Below are 17460 nucleotides of genomic sequence, written 5' to 3'. Positions count from 1 at the left end.
GCTGTAAAAATCTGTTCTCACATATACATAAAAAGCACACCTAATGAGGCTTATCAAACATTTCATTGCAAGGTGATAGACCTTTAATATGGTTTTTGTTACCACTGAGTATTAATAACTCTGGCACTTATGATGATGTGTGAACAGAACAGAACAAAAATCGCAGCGCCACCTGAGGAGACTTTACCGAGTAAAACACATTGCATTTGTCAGTTTAGGTGTTGCAGCCATTTTATTCTGCTCTTTTTGCTTTGAAGTATACACGTAATGTCTCAGAATCCAGCATTACATTGTGTCCCAAGGTGATGGTGGATAATATGGATGGACTATCACATTTGGTGCCACTTTTAATAGCCTCATAGAGCTCCTTGTGCTTTAATTGTATATTGGTAATTAGTTTCAAGACTAACATAAAGGATATCTATGGCTTTAAACGTACATTAAAAAAATAATAATTTTACTGTATGACTTGCTAAATCCAAAAATGCACCCTCTCTCCATGTTGTTCAAGCAGCAGTCTGTCAAAGCTACCTAATACCCTCTGCTGGACAAGGTCTGTAACTGTTCTTGAATTCAAGAAATTGTATAGTCCTATGTAGTTTTACATTTTTGAACTAGCTAAAGATATCAAAAGTTTTAGGTACCATAAAAGTAAAATATTTTATTTTAGTCGTCTTACATTTTCACTGCTGCTATCAAAAAATGTGAATGGACTTAATGTTCTCCTTGCATTGATTTGGAGTTGGAACATTGGGGTTCAAGATAATGTGTCTATGAACATTTGATAAATGTTAAGGTTAGATATGCTGTGTAATTCGTATAACTGTACAAAAGCAAACAATAAATATTTTTCACACTATAATTCACGACTTTTGTCTTTATTTAATATGGTAGTTATGTGTAGACCTACACCTTGTCATGACATGTGGAGAAAGCATGTTCAGTGTGTGGCCATTATGTTTTTGACCAACCTCCTTAGATGGAAAAGCATGCCATGCATCCTTCGAAATTGTTTTTTTTTTTTTTACAACCACTCATTAAAGTACGTGAAAGTGCAACCTGACGCCTAAAGTTTACCTGTCCGAAAGAAAGCGTGCTGGCCGTTGTTAATCGTTCATATTATAGCATGTGCTGGTCTCATGGTCTTCCTTCGAACTTGAACTTTTATTGATGTGGTAACTTTGCTGCAGATGAGTCTAGAATGAATTAAAGTCGGATTTATGATCGGCATATTAACCGGAAGAAGTGACCTACGAGTTAGGAGTCTATGGGTGATCAAGCAGAGGCACGCTGTTGGTATCGATGGGTAGGATCGAGAGACAGAGAGGAGAGACAGTATTTGGCACGGGTCACGCAGTTATGGTTTACCACCTTGCTGAATGAATGAATGAATGAATCCGAGGTGTGACAGTGATGTAAACCAATGAGCCACTGGGTGTTGAGCGGAGCATGGGGGCATGTAATGGCATATTTGTGTTTTTCGCGAATGACTGAGCGTTAACTCAAAAATACTATAACACTTCAAATCTACCTAATAACATAACATAATTATAACTTGTGCATATTACAGTGTTAAATAGTAATTTCGTGAATTTCTTGGAGCAATCTGTTCTTTATGCTTTTTGCTAAAATCTGTGATTATCGAACAGGATCTGAAAAGTGAGCATTGAGCAAAACTCCTCTGCAATGTCCTGTTGGCCCTGACAACGGGTTCCAACCACATTACTAACTTTTTCAGTAACAGGCCTACTTAATTACGAAAAATGCAAGGACGAACCTCGTAAACAATTCCAGGGATAAATAAAGATGACAAACAGGACAAAACAGTGGTAGAACGTTCATAATGACCGAACGTGATGACAACGATTTAGTTTGTCATCAGTTTAATATTTAATATTATGAGTGACTCAAAGATTCTAAAGAAGCTTTTTAAACCTCACTTCACCCCCCGTACATATTCCTTCTCCAGCGAGAAGTTTCGAGCATTGTCTGGTAATGGAGTTTTGACAGGTGTTGGGGGCTGCATGTGTATAAATAGCGCTGAGAGCTCTCTCCAAGAGAGAACGCAGTATCTGAAGAGGTTGCTGTCAATCACTATCCGTCCGAGCTTGCTGCACCAGAAATCATCCACAAAAGACTGACTCTGACTCGCAACATTTCTAATGACTGATCAGGAAAGGTAGGGGAATTAAACCTTATAACACGCAATGACTTTATGTTAGACAGTTTGAGCCACATATATGCTTCCTTCGATTGGACCGTTTGTGCCCTGGGCTGCCTACCAGAATTCGTCGAGTCGACGACACGTGGGGTCTACAAATAACTCGGTGCATAACCGATGTAAACAGGAACCATTTGAAAGTGTTTTCGGAGTAAACTAGCTCGTGCAGTGTCCTTTAAAGTAATATAAACGCCTGTAAAAGGGTTACTTACTGTCCCGTTGAGTTGAAATCATTTATAGGACATTTTAAAGTGTCTGAAACATTCTTCTTCGTTTGTTTTAACGGTCACTGGAAATGTTTTTCGTTCTCTATGCCACTTTGAACATATTTAACGTAACACTTCGTTTTCGTTCTCTATGACACTTTATACATATTTAAAGTAATACTTCGTTTGTAATACCATTACAAGCTCCATGATAAGTTTAGGGTTAAAAATACAATTCCTATACTCTGTGCAGCCATTCTTTTTTAATCTGTCCTGCACACACTGCCCTAAATGGCAGGCAGAGGGAGTAGCTGCCAGCTCTGCTGTATCACTGTCAACTGACAAGTTTATATTCCCTTACATTCTCATAGCAAAATTATCCATAACTTGAGAGCCTTTGCAGTTTTGGTAGCCCCTACTTCTGCACTGCCATCGATATGGAAGAGATGCCTCATTATCCACGAGACTGACAGTTGGTCCATAATAAACCATACAGTCATGTCGCCTCCTCTCTCCCTTTCACCAGGGCCGAACCGGAGCGGAAGGCGAAGAGCCTCACCTTCCGCTCCCATAAGGAGATGTTCGAGAAGATGGAAGAGACGTTCAAGTTCTGCGCAGGCTGCAGGAAGCTGCCCAGCCACCTCTCAGAGGGCCAGACGTTAAAGCGCTGCGTTAAGTAAGTGAGGAGCGGAGTGAGAGAGGGAGAGGGTAGGAGGGGCTAGGTGGGTCACAGTTTGAGAGGCATGAGGGGAGCGAGGTCACAGAAGGAAGCAGACAAACTGGAACACCCTCAGTTTCATTCCAGCCTCTTTTCTTCACGATGACATGAAACCAGAACCGTGGAGATTTATTGGCTGGGTGGCTGCGTACCATCAAAATACTTCGCTGTGACTACATCTTGAACTGTGCATGCTACTAACCACAAGCGCATTGGTCAGAATGACGCATGCTGCATCACTCTGAGGTCTCAGCAGGTGGCGCTTTCAAATTCTGGCACAAAATTAGAGAAAACTAATAGTAATTCACAATTTAGTTAATATCTAGGACAATATATCATAAGAAATAAAAAATGATCATTGCTTCATCATAGCCACTACAACATGCTGTAAAAATTCCTGTGCAAACATTTTCGGTAGATTGCAACACTCAGACTCTCTCTGTCAGATTAAAAGGTGGTCAGGAACAGGTAGTGATTTCTTAATATTTTTAAGTTTAAGTCAAAATTTGTGAAAGGTTATACTCTGACAACTCTCATCACTTCTGTTCTGTACTCTATACTCTTTGTATAACTCTCATTTTGCCACTGAGAGTGTTTATTCTACATCTGTCTTTATTCCTTGTTTTGCTTGCACAGTCAGTTTAGGAGTCAAATCGAGTGCTCTATTTTGTGCAGCATTCACAGCATACAGTAGAGCATGCAAATTCCTCACCTCCATCACGATCGTTTGAAGACAGTGGTGAACTTATGCCCTTGATCTCTCCTTTCTCCTTGCTTTTCTGCTTCCGTGATGGACAGGACTCTGTGTTTTTGGAGTGGTGGCGATTTATAGATATGACATAGCACTGTTTTATTTTTCACCAGTTCAGCCCTGATACATTAATACCCCCTCCATCTCCTTTCAAATATACTTACTCAAATAGCTTATTTTTTTCTTATCTGAGGCTTTGGCAGACAAAGCATTTACATGCTACAAGATCAGATTTTGTGTTCTTAGACCTGAGCGCTGAGCTTCATGGAGGGCTCTAAGTAGGACCAAGGCAGGTGCTGTGGTCTCCCACATGGAGCTCCCCAGGTCTTCCCACTGCCTGTCATGTCCTCTTGATGAGATTGTTCACTGTGGCTTAAAGAGGCTGCCAAAGGAAGAGCACATTTTGCAGTCAAGGTACATCTGCTTGCACTATACACATGACAAACACTATGGCTGTGCACAGATTAGCATGTGATGGTGTACTCAGCTTTTTAAAGGTTACACAAATATCAAATACTTCAATTGTGTGTATGTACCACTATGTAATGGTAAAGTTATGAATAAGGGATCTCATAGCATGTAGGCTAGGACAAAATATGATGGAAGCATACAGGCTAACGTGCTTTCCTAACATACTCCCCACTTGGAACTTTGTATGTGATCACACTGTATTTGCAAATCTAGCTGTTGCTTCACATGACACTAATTCTGGAACTGATGCCTCTACAATGAGCTAAAAAACAGAAGTCTTTTGTCCACTGACGCATGCATAACTGCAGTCTCTCTCTTTCCCAGGTGTCTGAATGTGTATTACTGCAGTAAGGAGTGCCAGAAGGAGGACTGGCCACAGCATAAGAAGTTCTGCACACAGCTGCGGCTGGTGGGCATCGACAGACTGGTTGAGTGGCTGGTGTTTATAGGTGAGAGCCAGGAGAGGGAGTTCTCCAAGATCTGTGTGGTCTAATTTGCCGGGATCATCTGTGCTGTGTTAGGCAGACCTGGAGCACCAAGCCCTTCATCGCACAGAGTAATGAGACTGAATGGGAGGCACTGGTCCCCCGGCGCCTATCCATCAATCATAACTCCTCTGTTTCCTTAATCTGATTCCAACATGAGCTAACTCTTCAGAGTTAGTAAGAGTGGATTTTTTTCCCTCATGTTTATTGAAATGTGCCAGCCAAAGAAATTGTTAAGGACAATTGGTTTTATCTCAGGTACCTCTGACGTGTAATATAGAAAAGACCCTTTACTCCACTGACTCCATCCCAAAAGTCTGAAAAATGTTTTGGCTATGCGGATTCAGCCAACTTTGATCCTCATGAAAGTGATCTATACCACAATTCTGAAATGTCAATGGATGTGTGTTCCTCAAGGTTCATCAGTATGTGAGAAAGCATACATGAAACACATAACAAGTAAACAAACAAGGGTTCTGCTGCTCTGTGTCAAATGATTTCAAAGGCCTCTATTTCAAAAGGATGAGGTAGTTGTTTTTTGGACTAGGTGGTCCCTCAGTTCTTATCCTTGCTTGATTTACAGAATACCTCTTCCCAGGGTCCTTATTCGTACTGTATTTGAATATTCAATTTCAGTGTGTGTGTGTCTTTTAGGGATTTACATTCCAAAGGGTCTTCACCCTGATATAAATAATGGAATTAACCTGATTTCTGCAGAGTGGTCAATTGTTCTTCTCTTGTTTTCTCTAATCCTAATCCTTAAATATTGGCCTTTGGTCCTGTGGGAATATGTCATCAGATCGTTTGAAATGTAACAATTTGCTTTGAAGACATTTATAACAACTGTTTATATATAAGCATTTTTATATATAAAAACTATTTTAATAACCAAAACAAACTACTGGCACTAACTCACAGTTCCACCAATGTGCATGAAAGTAATAGGTTTATGTGAGAAAATAGATGGAACATACCAATAGTTTACTCACACACCTTAACGTCTCCATCTCTTTTTCCCCACCCCCCAATAGGAGACCTCCCCTTCCCCACAGAGCAGTGGTCTCGCCCTGCAGCTGAAGTGAAGGGCTGGGAAGACTGGCTCTCCATGCAGGGAGATCTAAGACCACGTCTGGATGCTATCTTGTCTGGGCAAAACATGGGAGACCTGTGGGCCAATGCTTGCAGGCCCCGCCCAGAAGATGCTGACCTTCGGGAGTCAGTATGGAGGGTAGCAAGCGAGTTTCTGTCCAGGCCCCTCACCCTGGGCCTGGGGCTGCGTATTTTTGGCTTGGACCCCTACTCCCGGCCCCTCACCATCCACCTGGCCGGAGCATCCCACAGTGAGACCATGGGGGCCCGACTCACAGACATGGACGAGCTGACCCGCATGTTCCCTGGCCACCAGGGCCTGGAGGTGGTGATGATTGGGCCAGAGGTGGTGGAGGGACCCATTTTGAGGCCCCCTCTGAGGGCCTTTGGGCCCCGTGGGAGAGTCTACATCAGTGCCTACAAGGGCCTCTACCACCAATTTTGGGAGGAGCTTGTGGAGACAAAGGAAGCGGCCAGGCCTGACCTCGTTGTGGGATTCCATCCAGGTAGTAATCTAAGCTTCTGTATTCCGTTAACACAGTTTCTTGAATCCTCAGAATGTGGCAGTGACTATTGTATCAGTTTGGTACTGTTGCTTCACAAGCTTTTCATAATATAGCAATATATCTTCCACAGTGGTGGCATTGTGATACACACAACATGGAAAAGGTATATTTCATTGCAGTTCACTGAGGAATATCTCTCTGAACCAATCTTATTTTCAGGTAAACTCCATGAGAGGCTTCTCTTAATTTATTGCTTTACAATTTTCACTGAGAAAACCGAAGGACACAGCAGGGCCTTTTGGAGTTTAAAAAGGTTTTGCAGTGTCTTTGCAAGCACCCACTGCAGCAGAAATATGTGTAAGCGCCAGACTTTTATTGGCTATCTGGGTGATTCATGAGAACAACTGGAGCCGTTTAGTGCTGGTCTGTGCACTCAGCGCTCTCACTGCCAGCTTCTGTTTGCCACCGAATCCTGGACCATGGACAGCATTAGGGAATAGCTTGTGTAAATAGCAAAGTGAGCCACATTCGTCAATAGTTTTGAACAAGTTTGCAGTAGCTGTGCATTTTCTGCATTTTCAGTAGCATGTAAAATACTAAATTATCTGTTTTTTTTCCATCAAAATGTTGCTTCTTTTTTTTTTTTTTTTTGCTAGCTTTGCTTTGTAGATAGGTGTATTTCCAAGCAAGATAACCAGCTCAACAAGTTCTCTCTCGTCATCTTGTGACTGCTAATCTTAATTCTTGTTTTATGGTCACACTAGCCAAATCTAAGAGCTGAAATAGGCAGGTTGAAAAAAGGGGCAAAATGTAAGACTAATAGAAGTAAAAAATAGCCATTATTTACAAAATATTGCATTATTCACAGTTGTACAGTTCACAATATATTTTAATAAGCAAATTGTCCTGGAACAGAATTGCACTATAAAAAAATCTTAGCACATTCACAGAGGTCACTGGTGAATTGGATTTGGATCATAGAATAGGCCACTAATACCAACTACAGTGAAGTATTAAACAGTGAGTTAAATTAATTTTTATCATCAAAGTTGAATAACCATTTCTGCCTTGTTCATGCTGGTTTAAGAGTAATAAATGATTTATGTTCATTTCTTATTTATGTAATATTTTTCTGATATGCAAATGGGGTAAAGTTTTGCAAGAGGAAGGGTCATTCCATTTGCTGACATCTCCCTGTATCCTGCTATTTTGAGGTAGATTTGGCCCCTTACTCATACACATGAACAGCAGCAGCCAAAAGGGTCATGCTTCCACCACTTTGAATGGCTACGTTCATCACAGCTGGCCTCATTCCCATGATCTGTTCAGTTTATTTTAGTCCCAGGAGAGGTGCTCAGTACTACCAGGTCCACTGTCTGGACACAGCACCAGTGACACAACATGTGACACAGCTCTGGTGGAGTCAAGGAGAGGGCCCCTGCCTTGTCTCACATATATTCATCCATTTAGTCTTGTTTGTACGATCACCTTGTGCTCTGCATGCTGCACCTTAAAAGTATTTCACACCCTTAGCTGTTGTCATCTTATCATTTCGAAAAAAAAAAAAAAACGATATAACTGTCATCGGCTTGAATAACTTCTGTAACAGTGGTTTTGAAATATTAAGTTTGAAATTACATATAGAACCTGTTATAATCAAAACCCTCCTCTCCAAAGAGGAAGAGCTTTAAAAATATTCAAGAGCTTTGATGTTCCTTTACACATTCATAGACTAGGTTTACATGCAAACCAGCATACCTGAATATTTAAGTATTCTGACTATGACATGAGTCTCACAAACAACTTATTTTGATACCCATAACTAGAATAAGCAAGTGTTCTGGTCAATAGAAATCTGAATAATACACATCTGATATTCCTCTGTAAAACAAAATATTGGGTCATCATGTAAAGACCTTATTTAGGGTATTCCTTGTATAGGCTTATGTCTGAGCATGTGCAATATGCAATTTGAAAATCTAATTACATAACTGTTGTCATAGTCAAAATACTTTAATATCCAATAAATAACATTGGAATATTAATACGCATGTAAAGACAGTCAGTGCTTGTAAAATTGATATTCCAGTCTTGGATTTGTTTTTGAAAAAAATGTGAAGTGCAAGCTTCCAGAGAAAAAGCCTTCTGTTCCATGGAAAACAGTTAGAGTTAAGCCTTTTTGTTCTCTAGATTTTCCAGCAGTACCTTTTTGCATATCAGTTACTGAGGGAGCTTAGGCTATACACTTCCTTTTTCTTTGAAAGAAATCTGTTTTGCATACTGTGACTGTTTGTTCACACAAGCAGATTGTTATTGAATATTTAACATTTTTTTATCTGTGGGCAAAAAGTTTCATTGTTCTTTAGAGGGACGTCCACAGTGAGTCCCAGAGGTGCACTCAGATAGAAAATTTGCCTGAGGAGGGTTCCCTCACTAAAAATAATAACAGCAATAAAAGGGCTCATGAAAAAAGGTGACCACACATGAAAACAATCATGAAGGCAAAAATCTCTGAAAAGTGAAACATGTCTGTGTAGACCCTTCAGCTGTTGGCTATTAGGTCATTTATTGTTATGTGAATTTTGGCATGTAATTTCACAATATGGATGAATTATCTAGATACTCTTTGCACAAAGTCAGTCTAGTGCCAGGCCCGTCCAGTACCCTGCCCCTATGCTACTGGAATTCATACTAGTTATTAAAGGTTTTCTTTATGTTTTTCCCTCGATATGCAACCCTATCCTCCACGCAGTTAATGGCTGTTTTCTGCACTACAAGTCACTCAGCACATTACACTGGAGTGGACACTCATTAGAGGCTAGGTGCTTCTCTACTGTCATCATCTCAGCAACCCGTAGTTGCTTGAGAAATCACACAGTGCCTGACAGCAGTGAGATGAGCAACCCCTGCTGACACACCCACCCTATCTCCCGCGGAACAGGCGTTCCACTGCCTTGAGCTTCCGTCATCATCAGCTGATGACACAGCTGGGATGGAGCCAGGGTTGTAAAACCTGGCGTGCACACAAAGCGACTGGCTTTGCCGTTGAGTTTTTTGGAAGCTTCACTATAGATTTTTTATTTTTTATTTAATGCAAATGTGCACTGTGAAGTTTTCAAGAGATAAAACATCACCTAACCAAGTTTAATCGATGTTGACGTCAATGATCCTGTCTTGCAGGGTTTGATGCCAGCCAGGGCCTGGATGAAGGCTGGCTCCCCACCCTGCTGCTCCTCCGAGACTATAATATCCCAACACTCTTCACCATGTTCAAGTAGGTCCTTTCATACCTTATTTTTTGTGCCATGGTTAGGCGCATTTTAGGTCACCAAGGGCAAATCTTAGAAAAATTATCTATTTGAAACATGACATTAAGTTACTTAGATTTAGATTTAAGTTTACTTAGATTACTTAGAAGACTATAGGTATTTAGAAATCAAACCCAGGGAATATGTTTAGTTGGATGTACCAAACACATAGAAAATAGTCTTTATGTATGTACTGTGTAGAAATCTTGTGTGATAACGTGTCTGTATGTATGTATGTGTATGTCTCCACAGTGAGCAGGAGCTGAACTACACCCTGCAGATTCTTACAGAGCTGGAAATGCATATCACAGGAACTGGACCTAACCCCTTTGCATCACTGAAACCAGAACAGGTCCAGTCCTGTCCAAACAAAACTCCAGTCTACTACAGCGCCCACTACCTCTGCTTCAAGGGGCTACTGGAGCAGGTGGAGGAGCTGGAGGAAGAGGAAGATTAAAGCTGTGGACAAAGCAGCCGTTTTACTTTCTTGTACCACACACCAATAACCAGCTGTGAAACACTGAGGCAGACTGCCCTAGTCTCCTGATAAGAGGAGAGACATATTTTCTCACCATTTGCACCAGCTGCCATTTTACTGTCCCCTTATGTCCCCCTGTATGTTTCTGTTGTGTATTAGTGCAGCTAATTCACAGTGCCAGAACCTGAGCATGTCCTTTCAGGTGAGCTACTACAGAGCTCTGTAGCTCACACTGACCAAATTGCTGAAAGGATGTTAACAGTAAATGTGCTTTTAAAATATTTGGCACTGCCAATTACAGCCAATGTCCTCATCTCAGCACAGGATTTTTTGAAAGTATTAAAGAGGTTTAATGCTCCATTTTTTGGAATGTCAGTATTACATTCTTCATTTCATTGATTTGTTTGGAAAAAGTGAAATGTGTCCACTTCCTGACCTTGAAAATTTAAAACCTTTTTAAACCTTCAGCCATTTTTGTACACACACTTTTTATTCTTGTCTGCACCGGCGAGTGGTACCTTTTTGCATGCCACTTATCTGTGAAGTTGAACCTGCACACACTCACTTTGTTTAAATGAACAACGGCCTCTTTTGCATTCAGTGATAAGCTCAGTGTCTCTGTGGAAGCATATTGTTAATGAATACTAACGTTTTATTCTTTTATCTGTGAGCAAGAAAAGAATTTTTGAGGAGTCCAAAATGATGCCTACTGATACAAGCTTGAAATCAAATTGACCTTTTTGCATACAGGTCCCTCACTGTAATAAATTAAATGCTGAAGGGGCTTATGAAAAAGATCTTTTTTTGGGGTATACGTTTATAAAAAGTGTGAATTGTTTGTACAGGGATAGACTTTAGTGTGTTTCTGGTACAATATCAAACATTTACCTTGGAACAGTTGTGTGTGGTTGCGCAAGAAAAAGTGTTACTATGTGATATGAGCACTGACTTTACTATACATAGTTAAGAATAAGAATACAGGATTCCAGAAGAAGTGGGTGGTATGCTAAAGATTGGCCTGAACAACAAATGATTTTTTTTTATGGAAATGGTTTGTTTTCAGGGTGTTAATATGAATACAAACTGTATTGAAACTTCCCCTATTGCCCAATTGGTTTCAGGGGTAAGAATGGAAAAATATTCAAACTTTTTTGCAGGTATAGCAAAAAAAAAATTGCAGTTATACCACAGAAGATAAAGGTTTTGTTTTTTTGCACACCTGGCTTGCAAATTTGAACAAATGGTCAAAAGAACGACTGTTTTTTTTTTTTAAATAAAGACAAGGTGAGGGGTAGTTTTTTAAGTCAACTAACTTTAATTTTTTTGTGCATAATGCTCATTTCAAAACAAATCACATTTCCCATCAATATTTACATTTACATTATTACACCTGTAAACACACAGGTGCCCTTCCTTCCTCCCAAGACGAAGCGACTGCTTGTGTTATACTCTGCCTCACTTATAAGTCGCTTTGAATAAAAGCGTTTGCCAAATGAATAAATGTAAATGTAAATGCAAGTGTGTTGCATGCATCTGTTTATTCTCCAGATTTCCAGATACAGATTCCAATTTACCATTTTCTTTATTGTATAAAACTCAGTGTATCAGTAAGAGATTGCTGAAGTGACAAAAAGAACACCACGAAATAAAAGGCACATTTTAAACATGAAGAAACGTGGACGAACAACAGACAGGCTAGCTAGGAGCTGTGAAATGACATCAGATATCATATGCGATTAACTATTGCCAGAATGCTATAAACCAGGTCCACTATGTAAAGAATGAGATTACCGATGGTCATGACGGTAACCACGACCAGGTCATCCAGTCGGCAGTAGCTGCAGTCAGGTGGATGGTAGCTTCGGTAGTGTTGGTAGGTGTACAGGGGCCACACAATAGCAGTAGACAGGTACAACAGCACCGCCAAGATATTGAACACTAATTCAACTATATCCAGCATGGAGCACAAAAGGGAGAGGAACTTGATCAGTCTGAAAAGTATGATGACCACAGTGACAAGGAAGCAGATGCCGTACACTATGATGCACCAGATCATAGCACCTGGCCTATAGCTTGGCCCCACACCTTGGAAATAGCTGGTGTAGGCAGCAAAGATGATGCAGGCCACGAATGCCTCACTGACCCTGACGAACCCTGGCAGAGTGGACAGGTAGCCTTCAGGACGGTTGCGTTTGGCCATCACAGCATCCACCATGTAGGTTCCCATGGCTGCCAGGGAGAAGATTGTGCAGAAGATGGCTGTAATGCATGACATGCAGGTGAAATGAACTAAGAAAATGAAGGAGGCTGAAGAAATCATGAGTGAGCACAGCATGGTCATGCCACAGGTGAAGTCTTTCCAATTGGGTAAGATTGCCATTAGCAGAAGGTACCAGCTCATGATCTCCATTACAAGGATGAACAAAGAGACCGAAAGGCAGAAAACCCAGGTGAACAAGCACCAAGCACCATACGATTGCCTGGGTGCAGATGACAGACAGGCTGCCAGTGTACAGAAAATAGCCTCCACCAAACGAAAAATGTTGTGCAGATCCTTAAATGGGCCAAAAGACATTTTGCCCTCCTCGTTTGGTTTCAGCTGCCACAGGAATGTGAAGAGCCCCAATTCAGAGAAGTGATGAAAACTTTCACTCCCCCCAGAGAAAGGGGAAATCTGGTACACAAGAGGTGTCTGCTCCGTCCAGTTGATCTGAAGACGGGTTCTCAGGCGTCGATGGGAGTGTCCTTCTTGTGACTTCGTATTCTCACTCTCTGTTTCCACTGCGTGTCAGGCTCTGCTTAAGGAGAGCAGAGCTTTATATAGCACATCAAATCAGCTGTTTGTGTAATGTTTTAGTTAACCATTAACCTCTATGTTACTGTTACTGTAGGCATTCTGTACTAATCTGTACTACTACTTCTGCACACATGAGAAGTTCATTTAAATATCAAGCAGTCACCATAATGCTCTGTACAATATTGTGGTGCCTTACATTTGTGCCATTTTCTTTCTGGAAAACTTACACTTTCTCAAACACTGACAGAAACATGGCATGTTGGAGGCTATGGGAAATGTAACATGGTGTAGCTCACAGACTGGACTTTTGGATGACATTTTAATGCATGGCTTTTAATGCATATACTTTCATTTTTAGTGTAAATAAAATGTTTCCCAAGAGTCAAACTGCAGACTTTCATTTGCATCATAAAAGGTAAATTGGCTTTTTAGAAGACAGGTTATGCTCTGTATCTGAGCATTCACTCCCAGCCAATGATACTGTATTTAGTTGTAATGCTTGGTAACCAGACTGGATTTGAGAGCAACAGTAAATGACATTATCAAGGAATCACTGTGCACTTTATCATAAAATATGGTATGATATACATCTTATGTTTAGTCATTTAGGAGATACTCTTTTCCAGAGCAATTTCCAAAAGTGCATACCAAATCATCAGTGTCACACATAATAGTAGGTGTCATTACACAACATACAGCAGTGTGTTGAGTGCAGCTTGTAAGTGCAAGAGGGGGCTTGAGGACATTGTGCTTTGCTTATCAAAACATATTTGAGGACATGCCGTAGTATTATGGATCAGAGAGCTGGCATAGTTGATTCAAGATGCAGTTTGAAAAGATGAGTTTTCGGTATGTGGCAGAAGAAGGCCAGTGAATCTGGCTGTCCTGATTGTTGTGGGGAGCTCGTTCCACCACTGGGTGGCCAAATTAGACAAGAGAGGTGATCAAGAACACAGACCATTTGAGGAAGGAATGCCATGGCTACCAGAGGTTGCCAAGCAGAGTGGTCTGGTGGGAGTGTAAGGTTTGATGTTAGATTGAAGGTAAGAACACGCTGTTCCTTTTGTTGCTCCGTTGGACCATACCATGGTCTATATTTTTTAAGAGAACAAGGTGGCCAAAATGGACTATATGGACTGTGGTTTTTAAATTTGCACAAACACACACAGTAAGTATCATGTCCCATTTTAATATATGTTGAAATATGTACAGTATGTATTGAAAAGACATCAAGTATTTGCAAGCATTTCATATAAGTTAATTTTTGAATATACATTGAAATACATTCTACAATAAACTATGCATTGAATCAGACAAAATCATGTAAACATATGTAAATCAATGTGGCACAATTAGCTGACATTTTTTGAATTTCACATTAACATAAATTAGTACATGTTAACATAGCACACGATAAAAATGATGATGGCCTACAACTACTGTAAATTAAAGCTGCTAGGTGAACAAATAGGATTTTAAAAAATGGACATACCCTATAAGTGGTAGTTTGTGTGTTGCATGAGATAGTGTTTCTTCTACAGTTAAAGAATTACAGTTAAATATTTTTAAAGGTTGTTTAATTAATCAAACAGACATTAAATGGGTACCTATATCTGTGCTTATTTCATGCAAATGACCAACATGCAAAAGCAAAGCCACGGGATATCTTCCACATCACAACTTTTATTTTTACTGCTGAGAGGACTCTCATACATCAGTGAAATGGTGCTGCCCTGTTTCTAAATTTTAATCCTTTCAGAAATGTTTTCCTGCGTTACTTTACCAAAAACACCATCATGTTTTGGGGAGATATGGATCTCAATCCAGGCTAAAATCATTTTTCAGATACATTCAAAAAGAAGAAAATATGATAGATTATTTAAACAATATTCTTGTAACTAAATGTCCAGCATGCATTCTCCAGAGGTTAAACCATTCTTGAAAATAATTATTATTAACTGAATATGAAATATACAAATTGATATATTTCATTCAGTGTTCATTTACTCCTTGTTGGTAGAATAAACAATTGTGAAATTGTGACCATTTCTATTTAATTAGTTTGTATTTATAACAAAACCCCTAACAAAGATCCATGTCCATGCAGCATGTAAAATGTGATTAATATGGAGTAATCTAATCTATGTAAGTGTAACAGAGTTAAAATTATAGTTTGTGATAAGAGTTTCGCCATATTTAAGCAGCCCTAGACATTAGTTTTCCTGGAGCCTCCTTTGGAGTTGTGGCGTACTGCAGGTCTGCGCATGCTTTTGTCCATTTTTTGCCGTACTCCAGCAGATGCGGTAGGCTGACTGCATGAGGTAGGGCTACTGTGCAAAGTGCTCCCGGCATTTCATTCTTTGCATAAAAGTGGTCATCATCTAAGTTGAAATTTGTAACGTATTATATGTACTAACCATTTAAGCATGCGTTGTGGTGAATTCCGTACGGTTTTATCGGCCGACGATAAGTTTAGAAATAAGTTTCATCAGACCACGTGTCCGCATGCTAATTAGCTGTCAAGTTCGCTAGCTAGCATCATTCCGTGCATGCCAAGCATTTCATTCCCCACGTTCTGCTCGCTAGCTAGCTCTGACAATGTTGCTGCATGGAAATGCGATCGTATTTTATTGTTTTGCTTGCGCAGATACTGCGGTATTACATACACCAGGGGATCTGAAGACATTAATGTGTTTGTTTTGTCTTCTACTCCAGGAATAAAAGAGCAAAAGTACATGGTTGTCCCTCAGTCCTTGACGGCCTGACCATCGTTACATAAGAAGACCCAATATACAAACGCTCTACAACCATTCACACTGAGGGCTGACACCATAAAAAACACGTATTTCTCACATAGAACAGTAAAATAGTATGCTATACAGTATGTTTTAAATATCCAGTTTCTTTCTTTAATGAAAATATCAGCAGTAACAGCAACTAATAACTACAAACATCAGATACATGCAAATCAAGGAGAGGAATATTTTAAGATAATATTCATGAGGATTGAACAATTTTGCATCAGTGTTTCTTTTTACAGTGATACTATGGTCTGTCTTTCAGATTAAACTACAAACTACATGTTTTTCTAGCCTCTGATTGCTCTGGGTTCTTTAATTAATTTTAACATTGAAAGTTCATACCATCCACGGGTACAGACAAGCTGAAAACATACATGGCACAGATTTCAAGAAAGCAGCAGAAAAAAATGACTGAAGGATTTTGCAACAAATTTCTAGTCAAACTCCTTAAAACCCACATATCTTAAGCTTTGTGAAAATGCAGTCCACTATGTAAAGAATGAGATTGACATACGTCATAAAGGTGACAACAAAGAGGATACTCCAGATGCAGAAGTTGGGAGGGCAGTCTGCAGGACGGGGATTACCTCGGAAGCTATAGATCGGCCAGATGATGGCTGCAGTGACATACAGCAGCACAAACACTAAAAGGAGGAAAAACATGTACTTGTTCAGGTCAAACGGTATACACTTTTTCAGCAGCTGAAGAACGTTTATTACAATGACGAGCAGAGTCACAGGGAATGGGATGATGTAGACCAAAATGCACCAGTATAGCCCTGGCTTTCCCACATATCCGGTGAGGGAGATGAAGATGATGCAGGTCACAAAGGCCTCCAGAACCTTGATGAAGCCCGGCAGGATGGATAGATAGCTGCCTTTTTTGCTCATTTTCCCTTTCACTGCCTCTATAGCATATGCGATGAGGATCAGCCAGGATATGACAGAAATCACCCATGACAAGTAGCAACGTGAGCAAGCGTAGAACACCGGGTAGATGACAGCAGTTGAAAAGACCATGAGGGTCATTGTCATGGCCATACCGACAGCAAAATCGTCCCAATCCATTATTCTAAAAAACGTCAGGAGAAGATCAATCTTGAACAGCTCGATGACAGTGATGATCAAAGTCATTAAAGTGCAGAAGACCCAGGTGAACATGCACCAGACCCAATAGGTGTGACTAGGATGGTAATTGAGATTAAGCAGACCAGCATCCAAAGCACTTAACACTATCTCAATCATGTGCAGTATTCCTCTGCTTGATATTAATGATGAAGGTGTGAATGCAATTTGATCCATTTTTTCCTTCTTCTTGTCCTAGTACAAGTCAATGAGCTCTGTTTCTCCTCTCTGTCCTCTCAGGTCAGGTGGTTACAGGTGTGTGCTACGAGTGACATATCTAAACTGATGCCAAAGCTATATGATAGAGAAGCCGTTAAGTTTTACATAATAATGGGTGGAGCTTCAACTTTATTGCACTTTTCACACATCTCTATTCAGAGACAGAGTTGTGTGCATTCTGCACATCAACAGTCTAACTTTCCCTGAAAACTCACAGTATATAGTGAGTGTCAAGAAAGCTCAAAACAACCAGATTCATGGCCTTTTTGTTTATGTGTTATTTTA

General features: G+C 40.2%; 3 protein-coding genes across 3 annotated transcripts; 1 reads left to right on the top strand and 2 right to left on the bottom strand.

Moving 5' to 3' along the window:
* Positions 1-2078: 2078 nt before the first annotated feature.
* mss51 (MSS51 mitochondrial translational activator) lies at positions 2079-11209 on the top strand. Its single transcript, XM_036545363.1, has 6 exons — positions 2079-2179; positions 2954-3103; positions 4692-4816; positions 5884-6447; positions 9628-9721; positions 10008-11209. The coding sequence occupies exons 1-6, from the start codon at positions 2163-2165 to the stop codon at positions 10210-10212; spliced, it is 1155 nt and encodes a 384-aa protein (XP_036401256.1). The 5' UTR covers positions 2079-2162; the 3' UTR covers positions 10213-11209.
* Positions 11210-11959: 750 nt separating this feature from the next.
* Positions 11960-12808, bottom strand: LOC118781796 (myeloid-associated differentiation marker-like protein 2). The gene has a single exon (XM_036534920.1). It carries the CDS (start codon positions 12806-12808, stop codon positions 11960-11962), a length of 849 nt encoding a protein of 282 aa, XP_036390813.1.
* Positions 12809-16278: 3470 nt separating this feature from the next.
* LOC118773520 (myeloid-associated differentiation marker-like protein 2) lies at positions 16279-17133 on the bottom strand. Its single transcript, XM_036522501.1, has one exon. The coding sequence runs from the start codon at positions 17131-17133 to the stop codon at positions 16279-16281; it is 855 nt and encodes a 284-aa protein (XP_036378394.1).
* Between the last annotated feature and the right edge of the window lie 327 nt (positions 17134-17460).

This window comes from Megalops cyprinoides, chromosome 1, assembly GCF_013368585.1.
Source record: "Megalops cyprinoides isolate fMegCyp1 chromosome 1, fMegCyp1.pri, whole genome shotgun sequence".
Taxonomy (NCBI): domain Eukaryota; kingdom Metazoa; phylum Chordata; class Actinopteri; order Elopiformes; family Megalopidae; genus Megalops; species Megalops cyprinoides.
Note: the sequence above shows the minus strand (reverse complement) of the source record. Positions and strands in the feature narration are given on the sequence as shown.

Excerpts from the sequence above, each read along its gene's own strand:
- mss51 (XM_036545363.1), top strand. Across the intron at positions 6,448-9,627 it reads CGTTGTGGGATTCCATCCAG|GGTTTGATGCCAGCCAGGGC; the intron begins GTAGTAATCTAA and ends CCTGTCTTGCAG. Across the intron at positions 9,722-10,007 it reads ACACTCTTCACCATGTTCAA|TGAGCAGGAGCTGAACTACA; the intron begins GTAGGTCCTTTC and ends ATGTCTCCACAG.
- LOC118773520 (XM_036522501.1), bottom strand. The coding sequence starts at position 17,133 with ATGGATCAAATTGCATTCACACCTTCATCATTAATATCAAGCAGAGGA.
- LOC118781796 (XM_036534920.1), bottom strand. The coding sequence starts at position 12,808 with ATGTCTTTTGGCCCATTTAAGGATCTGCACAACATTTTTCGTTTGGTG.